A 27969-nucleotide genomic window follows, 5' to 3' on the forward strand; every position below is an offset into this window, starting at 1 on the left:
CATTGCTCTTTGCTGCAGCTGTTAGGAATTTATGTCACTGAAGAATGAGCATCTTCATTGAAAGAGAGAGAAGGTGTGTGTGCTTTGCTGCAGGCACTTGTACCTAAGAACAGGATGGGGAGGAACAGGACCTAGGACAGTAGTCCTGGGCCAGCTAATTCCCCTTGCCCCTCTGACAGCTGAATCTAGAACTTAGGATTCCTCACAAACTGAGGGTTACTATGACAACAGGATAACAGTGGAGAGGGAGAACATTCAGTGGCTCTTCAGAAAGAGCCAGTTGCTTGGTACTCATGAAACTCACTCAAGGAAAATGCTCAACCCTCTGGGCCCCATAGTAACCTCACCAACAGAGTGAAAACAGTTTAAAAGACACATTGCCGTGCTAGAGAACTGCTATTTCTGTTCCTGGGTTTCACCAGACCTTCAGCATTACATGACTAATAGGCATATAAAATTAGATGTTACTAAGCAACAGACCATTCTAGCTCCTTGCCATCCCTGAGCGGGGCAGGAGAGCCAGCCAGCCAGTGGTCACTGTGATGGGCACAGCCATAGAGACACATGGCCTCTTGGAGGAGAATGGCAGAGATACTAAGGGTTTGCCCAAAACAAATCGGACTTCACCATTCTAGCCCTCAAAGAAGAGGAGAGTCACATAGACCACCTCCACCCACCCAGCAATGAGTATTCTGATTCTGGGTCCTGACGGCTGCTTTACTTTGGCCCCTAGATCACAAGTTGCTTTAAAGGGAGGTGGATCCACCAGTCCAATCTGGCTTATGCCTCTTTTGTCCCAAGCATCACCCACCAGGTTCTAGACCCTTGGCCCAGCTTGCTTCCTTTCAGCATCCCGTGCGGCATTTGAGTCTTTTGTTTGAAATGGATTCATTTTAGCCAGCGACTCCCCATTCCCCTTCGTGCCCAGCAGACTTGGAGTGTCCACTGTCCTTCATCTGTATCCCAAGGCTCCCTTCTCTGTGACTCCCGGCTGTCCTGTTATTTCCCACCTCATGCTTTTCTTTTCAGCTGAACCTTATTCACAGTGAAATCAGTAATTTAGCCGGCTTTGAGGTGGAGGCCATAATCAATCCTACCAATGCTGACATTGACCTTAAAGATGACCTAGGTAATTGGGGATGGGGTTTGGCACTGCCAGCTGTCAGATGAAAAGTTATGGAATCCAGAATTTAGGCTTTTCATCTTCTCAAACTTCAGATGGTCAAGCCAAATTCCCAAATTTGGGATTAACGTTTGAGTATAGACATTGAATGTCTGCTTGCTCCAACCCATTCCAAATGGAAACAATCTGATGTTTCATTAAGTGCGATGGGCTACTTTCCCCTTGATTGTAAATATATTGCCATCTAAATTCTCTTCCATAATGATCGTACTGACTGCTGGTTACTTGGGGGGGGGATTTTTAAAAAATGTGTTTGTATTTTTTTTTAGAACTGAAAAATCTCAGGTAACTACAAAATGATAGTTTCTCCATTTAAGCCTTAATTAGAAGTGACACTCAAATGAAGCTTGAAAGCACTTAAAAAGGGAGAGAATTAAGTTGTATCAGTATACCATTAAGCTGTCTTTAATCTACCAGCAAATTGCTTTCCCCCAGATTTACCACACACTGTTGTTTTTTTTTTAACTTTTTCTGCAACTGAAAACAGCATATGACTGAGTGTCACCTTCATGAATTATGTGGCTAGAGGATGATAGTAAACAGAAGGGCAATCTCTCTTTCTGAGTGAGTTCCTATGGAGGAAAATTGCCCCAGAGCCATAGTGTCTCCGGGCTCAGGAGGGTTGATGGTTCAGGGCAAGCTGGGAGGTACCCCTCAGGTGTCCTGTTCTTTGGCTCCATTCTTGCATAAAGGACAGCTCAGGGGCACAATAAATGCTCCTGTCCTCTTAGCTGTGAGCCTTGCCAGGGGCAACAGGCTAGCAGATGCCCCCAAGGCAGACTCGTGCCTGGTGCTGACAGAGGTGTGTTTTGTGTGCCTTTGGCTCCCAGCTTTTGTAAAGAGGGCATATTTCCTGGGAGAAATGCTCATTCAGAACCCAGGCCCGACCCACACAAACTGGGTCCAAGAATGGGCTGAAGACATGGGACCTTGGACTCAAGAATGCCCTGTTCAACTGGTTTTCCAACTACCTTATATCTTCTTTAAAAAAAAAGGTCACAAGCTAGAAAAAGCAAGGATTCTATCCAAAGTACAATTTGTATGTAAAATACGTAAAAATAAAATTGACTAGGATAATAGGTAAGCCTGGAAAAATATATTTACACCTTGAGGGAAAAAAATAAAAGCTCTACTGTTTTCTCAGTTTTCAAAATGACGACTGTCACAAGAATAAAAAACCCCGAGCGTTGCCTGCTGCCGACAAAATGGAGAAACTTGTTGTTTTGGGTGGCCTGATAGTCTACATATTTTTAAAACAGATGCCATGTTTTAGTAGCCTTCTCAGTGGGTGCCAGTTTTATAGGCTTTGCCAAGTGAAATGGGGCATTCGTTGTTTTATTTCTTTTAACCTTTGGAAATGATCTCATGTGTGTGTTTCTCTTTTTTTGGACTTGTCATTCAAATGTTTAATTTAAACATGTCACATTTGATGTTCCTCCTCCTCCTCTCCTCACCCCCGTCCACGTGTGCGCACTTGGTGGACTGATTGCCCCTTTGGCTCGTGGGTTGGAATCGACCAGGTAGGCGGCCCTGCCCTCGGGGCGTTAGTGAATGTGCCTGTGCGCGGTCCCGGTCCAGCACAGTTGATGTCCATCTGTTTACCTGTTATAGTTGCAAGTTGTACAGGCTGACATTGCCTCCATCGACAGTGACGCTGTCGTTCACCCGACAAACACTGACTTCTACACCGGTGGTGAAGTAGGTAATGCCTAGCGGGTGCTGCCGAGTATGTGTGTGCATGGTCAGTCGGCCGCCGCAGACAGCTTGATCCTTTGACAGCTACGCAGGCTGCATTCATTTCACACTTCCAGCTGTCCTGACCTTCCCAAGGTCTTCCGCCCCCGGGTTGTGAACTGAAGAAATACAGCTAGCTGTCAGCCAGGGTACAGCATGCAGCTCACAAATGGGCACAGTTCTGGTTTGGAAACTGGTTCAGCAACATCGTTTCTTCATTTGATTCACGAAGCACAGCTGTGTTGGAGACTGGGTTCACACGTGATTTCAGCTGTAAGGGGGATGCAGCCAGATCGGCAGAGTGGTATCCAAGATCACTTCTGTGCCCCAGACGTACAGGAATGAATGCCTGTGCACAGGTCTCTGCCCCACACACCTCTCTCTCTGTGTCAGAAGCACACTCATTCCTGAAAATGGTCTTAAAGCCTCAGGTGCACACGGGACACTCGCAGAACACTCTCCCACCCTCAGGGGCTCTCAGACCTTAAGTGCATGACTGTCACCTCATCTGATGTGGTGTCCCTAGACCACACTTGAGAAACACTCTCCTAGACCTCGAAAGCTCCTTCCTCTCCCCGGGCAGCTGACGTGCATCACCCTCACTTCGCTCCTGGAGCTAAATGGCTGAGGCTAGGGTGAGGCAGAGGAGCACTGAGGGTGCCGGGTGCCTAGCGCTGTGGCTGCGGACTTGCTGCACCAGCATCATCAGACAGTGCCCTACTTTAAAAATACACTGAGGCACTTATAGGACGAGGAGGCATCCAGGTGTGATGGCAAAAATGTCCACCTGGAGCTAGTTAGAAGGAGCTTGAATCCTGACCTTACCACTTACTGGTAATGGGGCCTGGGCACGTCACTTAACTCCTTGATGCCTTGGTTTCCCTATCTGTAAAATAGTGGTAATAATGAGAATTACGTTAACAGATGGAAGGAAAGCACCTTGTTTTGTGCTTGGCTCATGACTGGTGCTTACTGTATGCTCTCACTCTGGTGTATGTAGGATTGTTATAGTAGTGCTGGTCCCGAGGGCAGCATTCTGAGTGTAGGCTCAAACACCAGCTTCCGAAGAGAATGGATACATTTCCAATAAGGGCAAAAGTTGAAGTCATCTTGAAGGAAGAGGCTATCAGGATTTTCATGAGTGTCCTGGACACCGGACGGCCACAGCCTAGCAAGCTATGGCTGTCCAGCTCTGTTTAGTGTCACTGGCAAAGCCTGCTGTTCACAGTCTGCCCCGGCCGCTGTGATTTGGGCTAATTGCTCTCTGGGGCATTTTGGATTTTGGACATGGATGGAAAGACAAACTGGATGGAAAGTCAGGATTCGCCAAATCTGCCAGGCCAAAATGAAATCAGGCTGTAGGCAATTAACATAAACTCCTCTTTCACAAGGTTTTGGAGGAGTTTAAGAGCTCCTAAGTCAGGCAACTTAAGAGAAAGATACTTCCTTTCTTAACCCAATGAAAACTTGATGGGAGGGAAGTACTTATTTGGAGGAAAATAAATAAATGAACAGCTAAGGGCTTATCTTTCAGCCAGGACTGACTAAGGCCTGGGTTCACCCTGCCATCCAGGACTTCTGGCGAAATGGAAATGATGCAACTTCCTGGGCAAAAGTATCTCTCCCAGGCCCAGGGAGAGGAGGAAGTTGGCCGAGCTGCCGCGGCCGTGGACAGCGCCTGTTCAGCAGGATTAGCCACGCTCAGGAGTTAGAGCTGGAGGCTTTGAGACCGGTGGTGGCCAGTTGGGGGTGACAGGCAGAGCCAACTATGCCCCCCTCTACCCCGTGAATGGAACTGGTCTCCTTGGAATAATGACAATGCTCATGCTTTTCCCTCTGAGGTGCTTGCCCTCACCCTGCTGATATGCACAGGACAGGCACGGTTAGCATGGGTGACATGAAAGTGTAAGTCACCTGGGTCCGACGTTGCCCAAGGTCACATTGCACCTCACTCACTGTCATAGCTGGAAAAAACCTCAGCAGGTCCAGACAGCCTGACTGGCCAAGGAGGAAAGACTGTGCCGGGACCAGAACCCAGGTCTTCAAAGCCCACCTCAGTGCTGCTTCTCAGTGATCAGTCCAAACCAGTACTGAACCCAGGTATCTTTTACAATACCAAAACAATGGTAAACTCGATTCGTACGTGGTCTCAATTGGTTCCAGCTCCCACTTTGATGTGTGAGAGGGGAAAAGAGGAAGCTAGGAGGTAATCACTCCATTTCTCATATTTGGTGTGAATTCCTGAGTCCCGAGACTGCTGGAAGAAGGAATGCGAGTGCAGGAATGCCTAGCCCCAGTGATTAACTTTTACCCATCAAAGTTCTTTCTAACAGTGAAATAGACCACAGGCTTAGCCTGACATTTGTCCAAGCCTAAATTTTCGCTTAGGCTGTTTTGAACACTGAATACTTATGCCTGCTTTCTGAGCATGAAATAATGTTCTTGTTCTCCTGGGAGTAACACATGTTTATGCTTGGGGGCAAATAAGCCAATTGCTTTATGATTAACCCTGAAGTTAAGCCTAAAAAACAAGAGTCTTATATTCAGAGTGTCGACAATACAGTTGAAATGGGCCTGTTTCTTGTTAAAAAGTACACGTGTATCTACATGAACATGTGCATACGTATGTGTGTGTAGGAGTCAAGTCCTGACTGGGTTGATTGCCTGCAATCTAGGATTCAATATTTAAGTTTGGGAAATGCATTGAGTGTATTGCAACTTGCAAATTTCACTTCTAATTAAAGCAAGATTTAATTATAAGTAAAAATTTTAAAGTAAACACTCTTCCTAAGATAAAACACCTTTAATAATAAATCACATTTTCTTTATATTTTAAAGGGGAGTTGGTAGTATCAATTAGTACAGTACTGATTTTATTTTACCTTCCAAATTTCCCAGTTCTCCCCAAAGAGTAGATATGATAGAGAATGTGGACCTGAAATAGTCCTGCCTAGAGCATGTGTTTCCCTCCCTCCAGCTTGAGGATGGGTTAGGAGGGGAGGCTAGACCAGGCACAGCTGGCCAGCAGCATCTGGGATCCCGCGGATTCAGACTTCAGGTTTATCCTTCTCAGTTGCATGGATATTTCAAGTGAACCTATAATCGGGCCTCACTCAACTAGGTTATATCCTCAAAGTCTCCACTGCCTGGTGGGTGGAGTTGAGCCCTGAAGCCCGTACCTGCTCCCTCAAGCCCATTCAGCTGCTGTCTCTGATGCTGAACTTTGTCAGAAACACGTAGCAGCCCCCATTGCTGCTGCAGCAGGTAAAAGTTGCTGGAGTGGATGTGTTTTCCCTCCTGACACCTCTGCCATTTGCAGCCTTCTTCACTGCTTTCTAAGACAAGTGAAGGCATGAGGGCAGTCTGGGCTAGTGAGGAGGAACCCTGGATCCCACCTGAAGGATCCCAAGTTAATCTCTCTCTGAACCCCGGACCTTCTCTTAGATGGCTGAGACCTCTCTGTGAGTGACGGCCTGCTGGTCATGTTCATTCACACACCCCAGGCTTCCTACAGTGGAGCAGCTTCCTGGTCCATGCCTGCCATTAGCCCTGGTGCTGCTTGCTTGTGACAGTGCCCAGGCCGTCTGCTTTTCCTTCCAGACACTTCCTGGGGTTAGTTCACCCCTCCAGAACAAGCATGCAAATAAGGCAGGTTTCTCTAAGATAATCAGACCCAGTCACTACAGGGTGAATCCCAAGAGAATTTGGGCTGGTACATTCTAACGCACCCTGACTGACCCAAACTAGAATGTGCCAGGTGCACCTTGAATTTTCCAAGACAAATGGTGAATCTTAAGGGGAGTATTTTATCCTCTTGTGAGGAAAAGTACTTTAAAATGTGCAAAACTGAGGAATCAGGGCTTAAGGAAGACTGAGACCCCATTCTGGCTATTGTCCTTCATTGATTTCTGCTCGCTGTCCCACAGGAGACATTTAACCCACAGACCCTACATAGGTGTGGGTAATCTTGTTTGGGGACTTGGTTTTCATAGCAGGAATTGATTACTTAGCAAGTACCCTAATTCAAGAAAAAGCGCTCCCTACCTCCCTTGGATTTTTTTTGAAAACTATGGTCCTGAACAGTTAGTCATCCTTCTTTCCAGCTTATATGTAATACAAGTTCATCTTTAAGCTCTGCTTCTGATGTTGGTCTCCTTTGCCTAAAATGATTCTGAACCATTAGTGTGATTAAGGAAATACTGTCTGAGGCCATTTTTTTTTTTTTTGTATTCGCATATGATACCAAAGCTGCAAAACAGGAACTAAGCATGGTCATAATGCTGGTCCAAAGGTGGCCAAATCTGAATGCTTTCTCCTGGGCCTGCTGCCAAGAGGAGAGCTAGCTGTCTGATGGGAGCATGGTATGCTTCTTCTAAAACCTCCTTATTTGGGGCTTCTCCCCAGAGATAGGGAAGAAAATCCAGGGGAGGCATCAGCCTTGGAAGCCAGCACTATCTGGTTTCTCACGCTGATGAAAAGCATGCAAAACAGGCGTCTCCCATGTCCCTTGCATCTCTGGCACATCCAGGGTCACCCTGCATCACTCCCAAAAAAGGGCCAGCAAATACAGCTTGGTGAAGCAGCAGTGCTGGAGCTGTAACTGGCTGATGGTGAATCCCTTCTGAATTTCCCTTTTCTGACTCACTCATGGCTTAGTTCCTGTTTTGCAGCCATATGGAAATTTAGCTGGTCAGATCATTTAAAGTATGCAATCACCTGACATGCTAAGTGTCTGTGTGTGCCCTGAGACACAAGAATGGCAATCTGACCTCGCCCTCTCCTTGTCTAGGAAACACGCTGGAGAAGAAAGGTGGCAAGGAGTTTGTGGAAGCTGTTCTGGAACTCCGGAAAAAGAACGGGCCCTTGGAAGTAGCTGGAGGTGAGATGGGGAAGCGCTGTGCTTACTGGGCATGGCACGTCAGTGTTAGGGAAACCAGCTTATGAGACAGCGTAGGTTCAGAGGTCCGTGGCGCTGCAGACGCATCTCTCAGATGCAGGCAGAGGAAAGCCTATTAGCTTTACAACTAGACTTTTATCACATGCAGATTGTCAGGAGAGCTTATTGTGAAAACTGCCCTCCCATTCTTTTTTTTATTACTTAAAATACCTTCTAAATGTTTGATGTCTAGACCTCAAATTTTAAGGAATTACAGAAGCCAAGTTTGGCAAATCTAAGAGCTGAGAATTGTAGACAGTGATACTGAGCCATCTGCAAAACTGCTGGTGAAAGATGCAAATTAATCATTTTCGTTCAGCCATCTGTGTTTTTAATGGGAAAAATAAAAATACATATTTCTCCTTTGCCAATTACACCTTTCCTAATACTAGGGGTAAGAAAATGACTTGGAATCTGTCATGGGGAGAATTATTGCTAACAACCAGAGGCAGGGTACTTCTTACTGCTGCCAGCCTGGATTTTAGCATTTTAGGTGGTCAGTAGATGTGCAGGACACAGGGCTACCTGAGGGCCAGGGAGTCCCAGCAGTGGGTAAGGCTCAGCTCACCCCACCAGCTGTGTGAGGACCGGCCATTCCCATCCTCTCTTTGGGCTCTGATTTTCTGTTCATAGATGGTTCCCAAAGCCCATTCTGTCTTTCAAATCCTGTTTCTGTTTTCAGAATGAATCTTATTTAATGTGGGCACCAACAATTACCATGTGACAGCCACACAAGCACTCCCTGAGGGTACACCAGTGACCCTCTCTCCCCAGGGACTACACATGACCTCTCTTCCTGGGCTAGTCATGGGGCCTGGTGGGGATCAGAGGGTGGTATTCCCTTTGTTGATCTGTGCCTTTGACCTCTGCTCTGCCAGTTCTCTTTTGCCTGCAGAGGGCATGGCATGGGTGGGGGGTGCTGGAGCAGTACAATTATCAAGCTCTTCCAGGTAGTTCCACCAAAGTCCCGCATTGAACAAAGAAGGGCACACACAGCATCAACTACCCAGCTAGGGGCTCCTGGCCTTTCTTCAGCCCTTTCGCAGCACCAATCTGTGCTAGCTCAGAGATCCTTCCCATTGGTGCTCTAGTTCAAGCCCATTGGTGACCCTCAGCATGAGGTGTGATGAGAGGCTGCCCTGGTGTTGCCATACACCAGACTCAGCTGGTAGAGCCTCAGCCACAGCTGGTGCGAACCCGTTAGATTTAGCGTGGCTAAAGATGTTTGCTTGTTTTAATAACAAAAGCACATTTTGTTCTTGATTTTAAGATCTATTTTAGAAAATGTTTTAAAAAGTCTAAAGAAGATAATAAAACATACCCTTGCTCCACTGTCCAAAGATGATCACTGTTAACATGTTTCTTTCCAGTCTTTTCCCAGGCATAGTTTAGCAGTGACTTCTTAATGCAGCCAGACCAGTGAATTAAACCCTCCAATCTCAGGTTTCTATAGGTCAATGCTTCAGCCTAGAGTTCTTGAGCCAGTCAGTGAGCAGAGCCAAGACTCAGACCCGTGACTCTTCATGCAGAGTTGTTTCTACTGCACCCTGAGATGTGGTCCACCAGATACTCCTTTCCATCATGTACTAGTGATGCGACCTTAACCACCCATACCCCTCGGATAGTGAAGACGGGGGTCCCTCACAAAATGGGCTTAGGAAATGCTTGAGCAAACAAACAGGTTTGGGTGTCTTTCTGTCTTAGGTGAATGGGTGGAGGTTTTAGTGTGCTCCTGAGTAGAACTATAGCCAGCACACTCCTCAAAGCCACTGCACCCAGAACCCCCTGCTTTGTGTTGCCTCTTTGGGGACAGGAATCCTGGAACATGCTCTGGCCTGTTACATTTCCTGGTGGGTGGCAGACCCAAGGCCAGTGTCTTTATATCTGACAAGGGATAAAGGTTGAGAGTGACCTGGAGAAGTGGGTCTGTTGTAGAGATGTGCAGCTAAGTTCCATCCTTAAAAACAGTCGAATTCTTTCAGAACGAAACAGGATCAGTCAGTCAGGGAGAAGAGGAGGGCAACAGAGATGCTAGTCCAGTTGTTTTCCTAATAGGTTTATTGTGGACTGTGTCTGGGAGATTTACAGCTACGTCATAATTATCTGCACGTGAATCCACTTGAGGACAGGGCGTTGGAGACCCCAAAAGGCAATTAATTTGAGACTACAAACATTCTAACACATTCGATCAAGTTCGATGATTAAGGCTCTGCTTTCTGGGCAGGTAGAGAGAGGGCTCACTACAATCGGGGCTAAAATTCCTGGTGGTGATGCATCCTAAGGCCAACTTTCCAAGGGTGGGTCTTGGCTTGGCGTCTCCTGGAGAATACTGATGAGCAGTTTCCAGCTCAAGCTTACTCTGGAATCACAACGCGGTGGGCAGCTGTGGCCCTTCCTGGACACAGGCCATTGGTGGGCCCAGGAAGATGCGCTCTGGCTGGAGAGTGGGTCTGTGGTTGGCATCTTGTGCCGTGTGCTTTGCAGAGGGACAGAACTCACTGTTCCTGTTTCATCCCCTCCAGCCGCTCTCAGCGCAGGCCATGGCCTGCCCGCCAAGTTTGTGATCCACTGTAACAGTCCGGTCTGGGGTGTTGACAAGTGTGAGGAACTTCTGGAAAAAACAGTGAAGAACTGCTTGGCCCTGGCGGATGATAAGAAGCTGAAGTCCATTGCTTTTCCATCCATTGGCAGCGGCAGGTAAGGGCTCCCGGCTCATTACCGCGTCAGCTGGGGATGTATTTCTCCACATGTTTGGCCCATGATTGTGGAGCTCTGCCTGAGTGCAAGGTCGACTGAGGCTGCTTTCAGGCACTTGCCTTCGTCAGGAGACCAGATGCACAAAATAGGTAAGGATGCAAACATTAGCCATGGTGGGGGACAGTTGAAGAGATGCAGTGAGACAAGAAGCCCGAGGACAATATAAAACTTCAGTTATGACAGCAGACGTCATCGCACAAGGAGACCTCAGGTGTCCAGGGACCATCAGAGACAGTGGCTCAGAGCGTGAGTCTTGAAGGACGCTAAGACTGAGAGGGTGGGGAGGACTGGGAGGTGTGAATGCAGGGATCCTAATGAAGGGGGTGCCCCTCCCAGAACCAGCCTGGAGCTGTTACAGTTCTGTCCCCCAAACCGCAGCATTCTTGGGGTAAAGCCCTCTGCCTCTTACCTTTGTATTCCCGGAGCATCCTCACCTCTCCAAAACCTGCTCGCTCTCCCTCTGTGTCACTGCCCTGCTAATGAGGTGACGGGACCTGGTGGGCTGATTGGAGAATTATGTGACAGTGAAACAGGGCTGGGCCTCCCCCACCAGGCAGCCCTGAAATATCCCCAGGTAGACTCGCCGAGGCGCTGAGGAGCTGCATGACTGCTCCTAAGAGGGACACCATGGGAGAGTGAGGTCCTTGAACAGCTGCTGGGGCAGGCAGGACTCAGCAGCAACCCCCACCACCCCACCTCCCTGGCTGTGCACCCCCAGATGCCAGCACGTAGTCCACTGGGTCCTTGCCTGTCAGAGCAACACTGCACTCTGGCACTGGCTCGGGCCTGGTTGAATCCTGACTTGGCCACTACCCAGCTGAGTGATGGCACATCAGTTAACCCCACTCTGAGCCCAAACCCCTGCTCCATAAAATGGGCCTAATAGCGTCCCCAAGCGACATCTCAGGTTTCTCTGGAAATTAAAGGAGCTCTTAGAAGGGAGAGGGCTTTCCGAACTCTACACCGTGCTGAAGATGTGAGGGCCTGGCAGGGCAGCATTGCCTCTAAGGTCATGTCCCATCACCCATCATGTCACCAGGGTCCTCCCTGCCAAGAGTCTGAGTTGGAGGCCTCTGGAAGGCTTGCAGTCTGGTTTGGGCACTGAGGCAAAGGAAAACGGCCTTCAGAGGCTGCAGCTGTTGGCATCTTGGGCCTGAGAGGGGCCACACCCCAGGGCTCTGGATTGGCAGGTGGCTGCACCTGGGGCTTCCTCTCCAGACCATGAGCTGCCTTGGGTCTCTGCCATCGGTCCCTCCCAGACACAAGGCAGGCAGGGCTGTGCAGTGGCAGTGCGGGTTCCCAGCACACTGACTTGGTGTGATACCACAGGCTGCGCCCTCCTCGGGGAGGAGTAACCTCCGCAGACCACTCCTTGTATGTACAGAAAGCTGCTCTTTTTAAAGCACTTCCCTTCTTAACTGATGAGGATAGAATGTGGATTTTGCTATTTTCATCTTGGGTAGACCTCATAATTCTGTCTCCCTGAACACTGCCATCACTGAGGTCCCACGTCTCAAGTGACAGTGACAGAGCTAGCCCTGGGTGGGCTTCTTGTCACATCGCCCTGGGATGTCTCCTCAAGCAGAGCTTAGACCTTGTACCTAGGAGGCCTTGCCCACAGCCGCCCACTGCCATGCCCCAGGGCTTTCTGTGGGCCACGGAGGTCACGCACGACTGGCAGGACCCACCAGAGGATCTAATGTGGGGAAAGATCCTCCTCTGGAGCCTCTGTCACTGCCCACTTCCATCAACAGCAGAACGAGCATTCCCCAGCGGCCCCTCAGGGCTGTGGGCACCTCCCCTCCCCTCCCCAGCCTGGCCCTGCAGTTCTGGGCAGCCGTGGCTCCCATACCAGGTGCTCCTGTGAGCGAGGCCCCTCGGTCCTCGGTGCTGTTAGGGCAGGCTTTCTCCTTAGCCTTACTAGCAAAAGGAAGCCGGAATACCAAAACGGCCACATCCACATCCCGGTGTGTGCGGGGAGGGACTCTGAGCAGAAGACGAGCAGTCATGCGGGTGCACCGCCCTCACGCATGCGCACACGCATGCTGTCCTGTACCCTCAGTCCACTTCGCCGCCGAAGTGCGGAGCCATCCAGAGCTGGCGTGGTCCCACCCACGTTGTTATGGAGTGCCGTCTACACTTCCAGTCACTATTGTGCTTCATTCTGGTCTCTTGCCAAGAGCGTACGTTGAACGTCATTTTAAAACACTGTTTAAATGGATATTAAAAGAAAAGCTAACAGAGATAGAGCATCTAAAAGCCCTTTCAGTTGGCTCTCAGAGCCCCTGGCAAAGATGAGCATCCTTTGTGAGGTGGTTGGCAAGCACCCAGTGGACTGAACTTTCCGCAGAACTGTGGAGATGTGTAGCAGGTGCCAGGGCTGGTCCCAGAGTCTACTCAAGACCTTTTTTTCCCAAGTGCTTTTGGATCAGAGCCCAAGCGGCCAGCTTCCCACTTCCACTACCTTCACATCCCCCCACCTCCCACACAGTGGAAGGTCTGTTCTGTGGCACTGCGCTGCTATGTGACCTTTAGTAAATGACTCAACGTCTCTGTCCCTGGCCTGCCTTATCAGCGAGTGGGGCTGTGGGGACTGTCCTTCCTCACACACGGTTCTGAGACTCAGTTAATTAGTGCTTCAGATGCACTTTGATCTACTCTGATGAAAGATGATTCCGAAGAGAGCAGCAATAGGAGCCTTTATTGGAGGTAATAATTTCACGCTCTTTCATATGGCTATTGGGGTATTTTTAAATGAAGCATAAAAGTAATTCTCTTAAAAGAGCATCTGTTATTACAAACTTATTTACATTTTTCATGGAGTAAAAAGTTTTAAAAAATAATCAATTGAAAGCTTTTAAGAGGGCAGAATGCCAAAGGCAAGCACATGTGCACAGCCACCCGGTCCCACATCTGTCAGGCAGACCTTGCCCCACAGAGCCGTGTAAACAGCTGCCCTCTCTTTCATGAGTAAGGAATGGGATTACCCCAGAGCCGGCCAGTAAATCACAGTGGGTTTTAGGAGGGGAAATAAAACAGCTTGTTTGTGGCATCCAGTGTCTCCGGCATAAAAGTCACATTGGAATTAAAACAATATAAATGCAAACATATCAGTAAAGAGCTGTGGGATCACTTTCTCTCAGCCAAGGCCCAGCGTCTCAGGCATGTGGAGGATGACCACAGCCCTCCACTCCCTCCCTCCCGCCCATCAGCCCCTCGGCCAGTCTCAGAGTGCACTGGAGGCAAGTGAGACCCCGGGAACCCACCTCTGGCATCTGGATATTGTGCCCTTGGGCGTTCTGGTCACAATATTTATGGACACCCCCACTCCCTCAGCTCTGTTTGACATTAGGGGCGACCCCTCTCTGGAGGAGCAGTACATAGGGAATAGCTAGTTTGGGGCTTTGATTAAACTCTCCTTAGATTTATGAGCTTAAAAGAAAAGCCAGTTTGTTTTTTTCAAGCTACGATTTGTGGGTATTTATTGAGTCCCAGGCACTGTACTAAATCCTTTATCTGCATCATCTCACAACAACCCCATGAGGTGAGCACTGTTGTCAAGTCCCCTCAAAGGTGAAGAAACAGAAGCTTAGTGGGGTGAATCCACTCACCTGAGGGCACCCAGCTTGTACTTGGCAGAGCCAGACTTTGATCAGAGGATCCTGGCTTTGGTGCTCATGACATTAGGCACATGGGACCCCTGCCTCCTGTCCCTGCTGGTCAATGCAGCCACCTCCTCGCATCCTGCTGGAGGACTGCCCACTGTCCGAGCGCTCTCTACGTGGGGGCATTTTAGGCAGGCTTGGAATTCCTGCCCTGCCCCAGCCGTCAGCCTTTCTGCCCCTCGGCATGGGCCTTAGAAGAGGAATAGAAAGGAGAGACACACGCTGAATTGGGGAGAATTATTGTTAACCCAAAACACGTGAGCCCTGGAGCGAGCGAAGGTGAGAGGCCACTTTGAGGTTGTCTGCCTGGCCCCTCTCCAGCTTTGCAGGGGGCACTGGGCCCATCGTTGCCCCTTCTGAATTTTAGCTGCTCTCTCTTGTAGCCCACAGCTCTCAGCCCAGGACCCCGAGGGCCTGATCTTTACCTTTGGATGGCGCAGCCTCTGGCTGGGGCAGTTTCAGACAGGCGGTTACTCAAAGCCAGAGAGAACATGGGGAAATGGAAGGGCCGAGGAGCACAGTGTGAGGGAGACCTAATTTTAGCCGAAGGGTGTCCACATGGGGTGACAGACATTTGCCCTGTGTCACCCAAGCTTCCACGATATCCAGCCCTATCCATCTCCCAAACAGCTGAGACAATTAGGTGGACTGGCCCAGCAAGAAAACCAGAGTCTGTCCAGAATCTCCCTTTACTCCTACCCAGCCTTCAGAGGTGAGCTCCTAGTCTGTCTCCTCCAGAAAATTGCCCTGGACTCCCCAACCCTCAGGACACAGCCTCTCCTGTAGGAATCTCCAGGCTCCCTGAGCGGCCTGCTCAACACAGCTTTTGGCTGGATTCCTGGGTGCCTGCCTTGCCTGGCCCTGGAGGATGAGCTCACTGGGAGCAGGGACGCTTGGTGATGCCCCATACGAGGAGGAGACTCAGCAGGGCTGGGGGAACTAAAACCTCTTCTGTGATATGGCCCTTTGGACCCAGAATCCTTGCCATCCATGTGGGATGGTGGGCCAAGCAACCAATGTGGGCGGCCCCTAGCCACCACTGAGCAGGCTGACCCAAGAGGGCACCAAACAGATAGCCCATGGAGGTCCCCTTGCACCAGGCTAGGGAAACTGAGGCTGTTCCAGACACAACTGGAGTGACTTCAGGGGAAGCTCAGACATCTCCTTAGTCTGCTTAAGGCAAGGTTAAAAAAAAAAGATACTTGGCTGCAGAGGAACTTAAGGCACACTCTGTGACCACAGCTCACAGCAGACTAGATCAGGGGCTGAGAGGGAATATGAGGGACACCCATCTTCTGGGGAAAGCAACATCTCTGCCATCACCACCATTGTCCTCATCACCATGTGTACTGTTGAGGCACCTATTTTCCAGTCGAGGAAACTAATGCTTAGAGAGGTTAATAACCCTGCCCAAGGGCAGCGGGGATTCAAACCCAGATTTTGACTCTAGAGCAAAGGCCCTTGTCCTTTCTGGCTCTGTTGCCCCTTGGAGGAGGGGCTATCTGGTCTTGTCTAGAAGGCAGGCACAGTGCAGCTGTGGGACAGAGTTACTGTCACAGAGGCAGCAGGCCTGAGATGGAGGAGGAAGGCACAAAGACTTGGCCAAGCAGGGATGGCTGTTCAGAGGGGCTGTGGTTACACACCCAACAAGGGACCCCAGCCAGCCGAGAAGCCGGACGATGAGTGAGGCGCCGTGGGCCATGGCTCTCCTGCAGCTGGTCGGCGCTGCACCAGGGAAGCCCTCCGTCGCCCTGCCACACCGCAGCGTGCCTACACTTAAGGCTGTCGGCCCTCCAAGGAGACTGGGTTACAGACCCAGACGGCAGCTTTCTGGGGGCCTGATGCTGCGACATTGTCAGCACAGGGTAACTGCAATGACGATGGCAGTCACCCAGCCACAGCTGTCACGGGGCCTTGAGGGAGGGCAGTTTCCACTGTGGGAGCCTTTAGACCCTTGGAGACCACCCACTTTATAGAGAACACTTCTGATTGAGGACTCTGGACATTATCTTGTTCAGCACTCACAGCTTCCCCAGTTAACAGGCACTTTGATTACCTACCCCTCTTCCCTGGTTGGGGAAACAAGGCCCAGAGACGGCCCAGACTCCAGTCCTGTGCCGCTTTGGGGCCTGCACTCCTGCCCATGCTGCTGCTCTGCCCTGGGGAGAGCAGGGGCTACCTGGCCACTGCGTGCACCACAGCTGCCCCTCTCCTGAGGGTGCAGGGCTCTGCATGTAAAGCACTCTTGTGAGAGCATCTACCTATACGTTTCCTTTTGCTACAAACATTTCCAGCGGTGGCTACTAGAAAATATTTTGGAGCCCCACCTGAAAACATGAGGAAAGCTGTTACCGTTGCCAGTCCTTCCTGGCAGCCTGCAGAGTGGCCAGTCCCATGGCTAGATTTCTTCTTTAGGCTGTGGCTGCCTAGGACAGAGGGATGGGTTTGTCAACAAGAGGATTTCCTGGAGACAATCAGATTCATATTCACCCAATAGCAACCCTGAAGGATGAGGCCAGCCCAGCCCGTGTTCCACCAACAGTAGTCTATGCAGGTGTGGGCCCTGCAGGTCTAAAACCCTTACCCCACCTGTCTCCCCCACTTGCAAGTTCTTAACCCTTGGGCCCCCTCTGTGAGCTCACATTATGAAGTCCACGCTGGCTGCATATAGAACAGTGCTTCTCAAAAGAGTGGTCCCCAGACCTACTGAATCAGACTCCCTGGGTGGAGCCCAGCAGCCTGCTTTTTGACAGGCCCTCCCTGGTGCTGATACAGGTTAAAACTGGGAACTATTGATGTAGAGGAACAGGAACGAACATCCCCTCGCTGGAAGTTCACACACTCCTTTCAAGGGTCTAAGACAGAGGACTGGAAAGCTGTGGGAGAAGGTCTGGGTCAGAAAGTGCTGGGCCCAGGAAGGAGGAACTGGCATGGTTTTGGTGCTCCAGGGAGGCCCTTGGGGTCAGCAAGGGCAGAGGGGCCAGAGTGTCTGCATCATACCACATCTCACCGGGGCCCAGGCAGACCAGCTGCAGGGAGGCCGAGGGCTGCTAATGAAGCCCTGCCAGGGGCTCCGGCTGGGCAAACACAGGAGGAGGTGAGCTGTGACCATCAGGCCACACCACAGACTTCAGGGAGGTTCCATGGCCCTCACCTCAGCCCAGCTCACCTGTGCAGGTGCAAGGCAGAGACAGGCGGGCAGGAGAGCACCCTGCCTGGAGGATACAGGGGGAGCATGGTCTGGGGCTTCCAATGCAGAAAGCAGCTCTGAACAGCTCTGCTCAGTCCCTGCCCCGCCAGGTCCTGTCCACAGACCAAGCTCTGCCTGGTCCAGAAGCCCTTGGAGTTCCCTTGGCCCCAGTGCAGGCTTCTTCCGGCTGGCTGAGCTGCCTGTCCTGCTGCTGCTTCTGGAAGGTCCCCACTCCTGATGTCTGGCTACTCACTGCCTCCTCCTCAGGCTTTCCTCACTAAGGATGAAGTGAATGGTTGTAATCTGACGAGTCTGTTGGGTGGCCGCTGTATATACAGCAGGAAAAGAAACATTTGCTGTTTTTGAGACACTTAAAATCGGCCAATAGCCCAATGGCCCCGTGACCCCGTGCCTGCACAGCCCTCCCCAAAAACTGGCCCTGGTCCCTCTCTCAGGAGTGGGGCCAGGTAAAGACAGCCCCTACACCCCCACACACCGCATAGAGGGTGTGAGCTGGGATCCCAATGACACTCATTCCCCCAGGAACATGCTCATCGGACAGATGCTCCCCAAAATGGAAGGTCGAGTTTACTTCCTGAAGCACTTTCCAACATGTGTCTTGTTCTGGACAACCTATCTTCTGTGCTCCTCGACTCTTGTGAAGGTAGTCGAGGCAGCCGTGCCACGTGTGGTGAGAACAGCTTCTTTCCAGACTGAGCTTGCAGAGCTGAGAGAGAAGGGGTGTGAGGGGAATGACCCCATCTTTCCTCAGTCCCAGCAAAGCCCTTCTTCCTGCATTGTCCCCACCACCCTCCATGCCAGCCCACCTGTTGGTTGCCCTCTGGTTGCCCAGGGTCTCCTCAGGAGGAAGCTATGCCTGTCTGATAGCACTGTCCTGGCTGGAATACTTCTGAGGCTCTTCATTCAGCCTCTGAATCATGGTCCTCCTTGGCAGTCTTGTGTGTGCCTGGCAGGTGTGCCATACGGCCAAGGAGGAGCCGTCTGTGTGTGAGCGAGTGGTCACACCCCACTATTGCCCACAGGCTCCTCTGCACAGGCTGGGAACATGCCCTGGGGTGACACCCCTTGTCCTTCAAGAATGAACTTCACTTCTGAAGCATCCAGAAGTTACGAGGGGTCCATTATCAGCCGAGTGAAACCCTGTTTGACCAAAAGCAAGTCACAAGAATGGTTTGCTCCTGTGGCGCTGAGATGCTCTGGGCGCTGATGACACTAGAACCAGTGTTGCTCTTGAAGGGAACCAGCTTGGTCATTCAACTCACAGGCACTTAGGAAGTGCGGCTAGGAGTGTTCTAAGAAATCCCACGCCTTACACATTTGAAAGCCAGCAGGTACCACATCTGAAAGAGAAGCCCAGCTGACACTGGGAGGTTGGCCCAGCACTTCAGATACCGATGGGTCCACAGGCTCGGGGCAGATTGAAGACTGTAATCTGCCAATGAACAAGAAATGCCCTTGAAAACTGGCCCCAAACTCTCACCCTCAGTACCCTTCACTGTAAACGGGTCAGTAAGGGATTTGACTCCAGGGCCACTGGCTCCAAAGGCCACACTATTTCCAACAGACTAGGCAAGCTGCCCCATTACTACCACTGTCCTCATGGGCCACCTGGGTCCTGCACCTGCAGAGCTGACCAGGAACAGCCTCGGGCACACATGGAGTAAGGCCCACCAGTCTTTCTAGTCCTGATTTCAGACTCTTGTGTAAGTTCTGAGCCCCTACCTCCAAAATTGCCACATGACATTTACTATAGATGTTGTGTGTGAATTCACATCATTTGGGCTTGGGGACTTGGATGCTATCCCTTGAGATGAAAAGCCTGCTTGTTCTGGAGTTGTTCCCCTGCCCCATGGCTCCCTGACATCCTGGCCTTTGGTGTGGTACACGTTGGTGTGTGCTGGGGGGTGGATTCCTGGCCAGCGGCCCCAAACCCACAAAATCTAAAGGCCTTGTGAAGGGCATAACCTTCCTGCTTATGTGCACGGAAGCCAGTGCCTTCCTGGAGAAGCTCCAGCCGACCCCTGGGGCTGAGACCCAAGGCCCATGCTAGTCACAGTGATGTTGGGAAAAGAAACAGAGGAGGTCACACTGCCCTTGGGAGACTAATGCACACCACGCGCCTTGAAACTCAGATCTTGTCTGCTTGCTGGTTGTGCCTTTCAGAAAACTTCCTGGCCTGCCTCCTTCCTCTGAGAGCACATGGAACATTCTCCTTCGGGTCACAGTTCTCCACCCACTTGTCCTTCCCCTGTGTGGTGGGCACTGGGCTTTCTCATGCCTGTGTATGAGCAGCCACAGGGCCTAATACCGCTAGGGGACACTGACCTGTCAGGCAGCAAGCTGCAGCACAGATGGCCTGGAGGGCGGGGGCGGGTGGGAGGTATGGGTGCCACGGCTGCTGTGGCCTCTCTAGTCGCTGAACACTTGTTCTCTCTCCCGCAGGAACGGTTTTCCGAAGCAGACGGCAGCTCAGCTGATCCTGAAGGCCATCTCCAGTTACTTTGTGTCAACTATGTCCTCTTCCATCAAAACGGTATATTTCGTGCTTTTTGACAGCGAGAGTATAGGCATCTACGTGCAGGAAATGGCCAAGCTGGACGCCAACTAGGCAGAGGATCTACAGAACGAGCCCACACCATGTCCCCGCCTCCCGCTGAAAGAAAGAAAAGAAAAAAAAAATCCCCTTCACTCCTGTCGGGAGGCGGGAACCCTTTCTTTTTCAATTTTGCTCATCTAGGGAAAATAAGGTTTTGGTTTCCAGTTTAATTGTTTTTGACCTTCTAATATGTTTTTACGTTAGCACTGATAGTTGGCATTACTGTTGTTAAGCACTGTGTTCCAGACCATGTCTGACTTTAGTGTAACCTAGGAGATTTTATAGTTTATTTTAATGAACTCCTGCTTGACGCAGAGCATTGGGGAGAGCAGTGTCCTCTGTGTGGGGCAGGATCCGGGAAGCCCATTTTGTAAGCGTGTGTCGTGGTGCTTTATTGTACACCCAGTGTCGTTCTTTTTACTATAATGTTCCTTTTTTTTTTTCTCAAGAAGAAAAATCATGAATTTGCAGCAGACTTAATTTTTGTTTACTTTTTGTGTTAATGTTGGATTTGGAAATGAAAGATTTAAAAGGCAGAACAGAATCTGTTGACCTTAATTATATTTGCAATTTGGAATTTGTGTGAATTGATTTAGTAAAATGTTAAACTGTTGCTGTGACTGGTGTGTTTCAAGTTACTGTGCCCTGAGCCCTAAGTTGGCTGCTCTTGTCACAAGATGAGGGGCCTTGGGTGGAGGAGCCCCCCCCCCCCGGGAAGCACCACAGTGGCCACTGCAGCCTTGGGGGAGGGGTATCCTCAGCCCCCAGTGGCTGGTAGAGGGAGGTCATGTGATGTCTCTCCTTTCCTCCTTGTGGCAAGGATGTTATACCAGCTCGTGGAAGAGGAAGCAGATACCCTGGACGCCATGTGGGTGGTGAGTGGCAGGCTGGTACTCAAGCCCAGGTCTTCAGCCTCTGAGTCCAGCTCTCTCTTGCCATCTGCCCCCTCCTGATGGTCTCTCTGGCTCATGGCTCTGGGCCACTCGCCAGAGGGAGCTGCAGAAACCTCGAGCCCTCTGCCAGGGCTGTGTTGGGCCTGTCATTCCTACAGGATGGGGTCACTGGTGCCAGGAGCTTTCTAAGGGCAAGGTGCCACCACCAAGGTTCCCAAGATGTGCTTCCAACTTTTACATGCCTTCTCACAGCTGTGGGTGTTTAGGGATGTAGATTATTTAGAAAGATCCCAGCTGAACCAGAGTACCTAAACTTTGTTACCTAAACTCTGCTAGCAAAACACAGATGCTATTTGCTTCAAAATGTACTTTCACCTTTAATGTAAATTTGCCTAAAATGTAGAAAAGATTACTCTATCTCTTTAAAAAGAAACGTGCCTGCTTCTAAAGCTGACTTTAACCAGGAGGAAATATGCAGCGCACTGCATCTCGTGAATGAATGTAAAGGATCATTTTTCCTTTCCACACTGTGCCTGAGGAAATCAAGTCCTACGCCTTCACACAACCAGTCTTTTCAGTGAAAGGCCGACTACTTCTAACGTAAACTTGAGAGACGGTCTTTCCAAGTTTCCTAACTGTAAGGTGTGAAGACTTTGACATTGTCTCTAAGATCTTTACTGGGTCTAGATTACATAGTCCTACTTTTTGATTAGGGTTTGGCAAAAAGAGCGAAAGTTTATCATTGTCTTTTTAAAAAGATGCATCTCAAAATGATATCACTTTATAAATAATATCTGCAAACCGCTTGCTGGGACAAACCGTGCTGTGCAGCCGTTCCCCCGAGAGCATGGCTTCTACAGGTGGAATCTGCAGCACGTAGGGTGCCCTTGTTAGCTGGTGATGCTGGTTATTTGCTGTGTGCCAGCCGCTGTGTTGAGTCCCTTCTGGGCATCATTTCATTTCATCCTTGCGATAACCCTATAGAGGGTCCTAGTATTAGAGCCGTTTAACAGCTGAGAACACTGAGGCTGGGAGAAGTTAAGTAACTTGCTTGTGATCACACTGCTAATAAGTGACAGCCAGATTCAAACACAGAGATGCTGACCACTGGGATCCAGGGCCCCTGATGGCACACTCTCATCAGCAACAAAAGAGTCCATGTGGGCTTGGTGGTTCTAAGTTGGAGACTGAAACACAGGGAAAGGAGGGTTAAATGGCTTCTGCGTGAATTGCATTTCCTTAACTTTGGAGAAGGAACACCGTAGAACAAATCCTGTATTTAGCAGAGATCATCCACTAGATGTCGCTAAAAGGATTGGGAAGTAAAGAGAGGAAAGCCAGCCAGTTTCTGCTCTTCCTTGTGCTTGCGTGAAAGAATAAATCGCGTTTGTCAGGATTTGCGTGAATTATTTACCATAATCACCTAAATGTTCCTAAACTTTTAATAATCCAAAGTGCATGATGCCCCTGAGATGTGAGCTCATTGAAGAAATTCTTTTCAATTAAACCGAGGGAAAGAGAGCCAAGCAGCCGCCTAGGATTCCCATCGGGTCTAAACCACCCAGTTAGTTCTTAAAACTGGGATCAGAAATTGGCCTCTGATGTCAGCCTCGTGTTTACAGGGAAAAAAGAAAACAGCTCATTACTTAAAAAAAAATGGTGTAACTGCAAGGAACCGCTTGACCTGCACACGTCTCTATTCAAAAGACAAGTTTGCAGTTAAATTGACAAAAAAATGAAATTATTCTGTGAGGGGAGAAACCTGAAGGTTCTGGAGAGTCGCGGTTGTCCCCAGCCCTCCCCTATTGCTATAAGCTGTGTCAGAGGCAGAGGTACAGTGAATGCCATGGAGCAGAGCCGCTCACGCCACTGTCACACTGCCGCGTGCCCGAGCGCCCTGCACCCGACCTCGGGGCCATGCCACACTGTGATCTGACAGCAGCACTAAGCAGACAATGACACCCCACCCCTCACTTGTTTCTGCGGAGCAATCCTCGCCCTCAACAGCTGGGCTCTGCCCTGAATAATCCAGACGATTCCTGAGTGCTCCTCTGTGAGCCCCTTTAAATGACCTCTACGATCTAACACAGCGCCGTGGCTCCTCCTGGGACTAAACTGGTGATAATAACTCCTGTGTGTGTACGCACGCACACACACTCGTCCTCTACATCCATCGTTTCACCTACTGCTCATGGCGACCCTAGGAGGTCGGGAACACTATTCCGAATTTACACATGAGAAAACTGCGACACAGAGAGTTGAAGCGTATCTCCTAAGGTCACACAGCTAGCAATGGTGGAGCTTGGATTTGAACCTAGTTGTCAGAGCTCTCCCCACTTGCTCACCCTCGGAGCTGGCCTCTCCTTTGGGATGCACCCCCAAACTCTGCTCCAGTTAGGCAGGGCTTCTTGCCTATTCACTGACAGGTCCTGTGTGGCTGGCACTGGCGGCATAAACAGAACCTGTTGGATGTAGGCAAATAAAAACATGTATCTAAAGCAATCCAGTGGCCAGTGAGGATTTCCTGGGTACTTACTATGGATGGGGCCTCAGATCCGTGCCTCTTGCAAAGATAAGTGAGACATTGCCTCTGTCCAGCAGAGTAGGGGACCAGAGAAGTGCCTGTTCAATGGGCCGGAGCTCAGAGGGGAGCTTTGAACTCACTGGCTCAGAGGGTTCGGGGGGGGTTTCTTAGAACAGATAACCTGAAGCTAGACTCGGTAGGAAAGGTTGGAATCTTCAAGGCCAAAAAAGCAAGGTAATAGATGATAGATGGCAAGATAGCACGCAGGCATCTCAGCCCCAGCTGGGAGAGATATCTGTGTCCCCCCTGCTGAGGGCCCAGGTCTGCACCCCACTGGTGCACCCCACACCAGCCCCATCCCCAGCAGGTGGAACTGTCCGCCCGTGGATTCGTTTATCTGGCAGAATTCCTCCCTCTCGTTCAGGGTCAGCTGCCTGTGTTTGGTCACATCTACCATTAGCCCCAACAGAGAAATTGGCTTACACCAAGGCAAACAGGAAAAACCAAGATGGGCAGTAATTGCCCTCTCTTATCCGGTCATGCCCCTCCTGATCCCGGGGTCCACGGCTGTTCTGTTCTCCAGTCAGCCTTTCTTTCTCAGGAGGGTGGAAGACCGGACTGGGCCAGTCACTGTGGGAGGCAGGCAGTCCTCTCGTTTCCTGGTTTGTCGCTCAGGCTGCGTCGTCAGTCCCCCGAGTGAGCAGTCCTGCTCTCATCAGACGCAGCAGTGGCTGGGGGGATGGCATGGCCGATTTATTCATCAGTGACTGCGATGTTTAATTTGCACGGTCCGGCGCCACCGGCCAACGTTATCTTGGGAGCTAGCCTTGGTGCCGCCTTTGAGCGATCCACCTGAAGGCTCCAGGGGTGGGAGGGGGGGTCCCGGGCCCAGCCCTGGCTTAGAAGAAAGGGAAACGCTCAATGGCAAGGGGTGAGGCCAGTTTTCTTTGGCTTTTCTTCTATTTATAACCTAGACTGTTGTGTTTGCTTCTGGGGGCCCCGATATCAAAATAATATCAAATGACCCTCCTGACAGGCGAGGCAATAAAACTGCTCATTAATCCCGGCCCCATCACCGCCCCTCCATGCGCCTCTGCAAAGGTGTGTAAATAGATTGGCCTTTCCCTGACCCCAAAAACCAACCCAGCTGGGGCTGCCTTGTCAGACTCAGAGAGAGAAGGAGAGGGTCTCAGAAACACTCCGCAGAAGGCACTTTCCTCCTTGCTCCCCTTCTCCCACCAAAGCGACCCCCACTCCTCCCACACCCCTCCCCTCCATGCTCATGCATACACACACCCCTCCCACCCATGCTCACACACACACCCACTCATGTACTCCTAAGGAGACTCCAGAGCCCTCTGTGTCAGCAGCGTGCAGAGCGGAGGGACGTGCAGAGAAACACCCTCCTAACGAGCAAATCAGCCTAGACTGTCTCCTACAGAACAGCAGGAACTTCTCCTTGGAGAGGCCCTCCGTGGCCTGTGTGACCCTGGGAATGTGGCTCTTCTGCTAACAGCCCCATGAGAGTGCTGAGAGGGGGTGCCCAGACTGCCCTTCAGAGTCTGCTGGGGCCTGGCACCCCCCGGGGAGGGGGCACCACTGATGTGCCCTAGAGCACCTGCCACCAGTCATGTGCTCACTGAGGAAGAGGCCTCAGATTGCCTGAAAACTGTCCCAGGGTCACAAGTTAAAGGCCACTGCTGTGGCCTCGGGTTTATGACCACACTTTACAGGGGGCAGAAAGCTCAGAGTCCCAGAATGATACCCTCCAGATCTTCTTGTGTCAAAGCCCAGAAACCAGAGCCACGATCACAGCACAGAAGGACTTGGTCCTAGTACACATGTAAGTTGGTCATATGTGCCTTGCTGGCAGGAGTCCCTTCTGCCTCTGAGCCCATGGGGCAGACGTCCTTGATCCCAACGACATGTGACATCATTCCACCCCCCCAACTCCTCCCCTGTTCCAACATACAATCTTCCCATCGATTAGCCCAGCCTACTGGGCAAGAAACCAGCCTCCTCTGAGCCGGGCTGATGGCACAGCCCCTGCTGACTACTACGGCTTGCCCAGGTTGGGCCCAGGCTCGACCTTCTCGACAGGTCCGCTGGTACACTCCATGCCCAGGCCAACTGGGAAACCTGATATTCCTGTCCCCTGAAACGACAAGGCTTCCTAAGCTTAGGAGAATAAATTAGAGTTGAGTTCAGATAGGCTCAGCTGCAGCGGATGGGCAAATTGATTTGCTTCCCATCTGGGAGATTAAATTCCACCGCCCAAAAATGGCAGCGGGGTAATGAGCTGTCAGTCAAACGGCGCAGAGCCAGGCCGGGTGCATAATTGAACCCCGGCAGCTCCTCATTAGGTCCCACGTAGGTTCCCGGCTATGGATTCCCACCTTGAGGCGGCCTCTGAACCCCAGGAGAGGATGCACTTGGCACATCCTCTGTAGGGAAATGCCACTTTGGGCAAGGGCTAGGCCAACTTCAAGGAACTTTCACTTAGCCAAAGTGGTTACGATATACTTGTCAACAGCCACTGACAGCCCTTCCAGGATTTAATTACGGTCAAATCCAAACAATGGGGAGGATGTTGACGCCTTCCATTGAGATGACTCCCAAGGGACTCGATTCCCAGAGGCCATCACCCTGAACCCTCCTGTGCCTCCTCATGTGTCCCCAGTCAGCTGAGGGCTTCTCAGAGGGAAGCACCCTGAAACCATCACCACACCCCACTCAGCCCTCTACAGCATGCAAGACACTTGCACGCACACTGCCTATCCTATCCTCACAACGCCTGGGCTGGTGGTGTGGGTGTCTCCATTTATAAACCAGATAAGGGAATGGGGCCCACGGAAGTCCAGGAGCTGCCTTCTGACGTCTACACGGGCCTGGGCATCCTCTGCAGCCTCACCGTCACCTCTGCTTTCCCTCTGTGCTGACTCTGTTTCAGGCCACCCTTATCTTGCTTTCAGGCACACACTACTGCCGCTTTTATTTGTAATCCTGCTCAACTCCCAGGTCTCTGCTCTTAGACCTCCCTTCTGCCTCCTCCAGGAAGCCTTCCCTCACTCTGCTATCTGGGCTAGGTGCTCTCTATCAGTGTTTCCTGCACACCCACCAGTCGCAGCACTGGGACTCCTAGACAGCTGTCATGCATTGACATGGCTGTCACCCCATGAGACAGTGAGCATCGTCCATTCACACCAGTTCCCTGAGCCCTGTGGGCTGGTCCCTGTACTAGGCTCTGGGACACAGCAGTGAGCAAGCAGAGGAGACCCTACCCTCCTCCACCAGGCCAGGGACCACGGCCTTTGCACTCTGTGGCACCCTCAGTGCCTTGCCCAGAGGGCCTGGGGTAGGATGGGGCAGCGGCTGTAGGAATCACTGGTCAAGCAGAGCCTGCCACGACCTCAAAGGCCAGTCACCAGGCAGAGTGCCTGACTCAGAGAAGGCAGTGGGGAGACCGGGCAGCACATGGTTATTTCTGACACTCCAGCCCTGTAGAAGTCAGCTGGGTAACAGCCAACTGGACCTCTCACTTCTTGTGGGCGCACGGCAGCTTCAGAGTGAAGTCTGATGTTGACACCAGGCTCCAGCTCAGGACCCTCGTGTCACATTGCTAACCACAGCCTGGATCTCATGGCCTCTGGGGCTTCTGCTTTCCCTGGCTCTTGATATGAAAAGGGAGTGGACATGGGACGTGGGACATGAGACATGGGCTAGATGCCAAATCTGTGGTATCAATAAACAAGGAAAACAGTGGAAAATGTTTGCAAGAGAAACCTATAGGTTATGGCAGCCAAAAGCCCATGCCAGCGTGCCAGTGAGCCTGGGCGCACAAATTATCTCGGCAAATGTAGTGGTCATGGGGCGGCATCCTTGGTGGGCTACAAGCAGAACGTTCTGGTGACTCAAGCCTGAGTCAGGACTAGCTTCTTCTCACAGCCCCAGCCCTGGGAAGGAGGATCAGATCCTCCTGCCAGCTCAGTCCGAAGCCTGGGCCGCAGTCCCATTGGGCTCCTGCACCAGCAGAAAGAGGCCTGTGATCACGAGCAGAGGCAGAGGGGCCCTTGTGAGCCTCCAACGTGCCCCTGATGGGATGTGCGTCCAACCTCTGCCACCTGCCTGCCATGGCACAGGGGCAGGACAACAATGACGCAGGGCCCACGAGACCCCATCTGCCACCTCCATGCTTGGGTGGAAGAACGACAGTGACAACACAGCCAGAGAAGTGACCGTGCACTGAGAGGCGGCAGCGGGGTGAGTACCAGGTACACGAAGGAGTCGACACACATTCTCTCATTGAATCCTCCTAATGATCCCGCAAAGTAAACACTACTATCCCTGCTCTCTAGGTGAGGGAGCTTGGATCAGAGAGGTGAAGTGACCTGCTCAGGGCACACAGCAGGAAGCTGGCAGAGCCAGGATTCAAAGCCAGGAATGGGTAACTGAAGTCAATTCTTATTCATT

At 51.1% G+C, this 27969-nt stretch overlaps 1 protein-coding gene across 4 annotated transcripts in view; it reads left to right on the forward strand.

The window, feature by feature from the left end:
* The window catches only part of LOC124243000 (core histone macro-H2A.1), a 73387-nt gene extending 52692 nt beyond the window's left edge, over positions 1-20695 (forward strand). For 2 of the 4 annotated variants that reach the window (XM_046668526.1, XM_046668527.1), the window contains exons 6-9: positions 2795-2885; positions 7707-7796; positions 10376-10550; positions 19929-20695. In XM_046668526.1, the coding sequence (XP_046524482.1) occupies positions 2795-2885; positions 7707-7796; positions 10376-10550; positions 19929-20094 (522 nt within the window). In that variant the 3' untranslated portion in view covers positions 20095-20695. Of the gene's footprint in view, positions 1-1029; positions 1130-2794; positions 2886-7706; positions 7797-10375; positions 10551-19928 lie in introns of all 4 variants that reach the window. The other 2 variants (XM_046668524.1, XM_046668525.1) reach the window with 1 other exon arrangement.
* Positions 20696-27969: the final 7274 nt, after the last annotated feature.

The sequence above is a fragment of the Equus quagga genome, chromosome 7 (genome assembly GCF_021613505.1).
Source record: "Equus quagga isolate Etosha38 chromosome 7, UCLA_HA_Equagga_1.0, whole genome shotgun sequence".
Taxonomy (NCBI): Eukaryota; Metazoa; Chordata; class Mammalia; order Perissodactyla; family Equidae; genus Equus; species Equus quagga.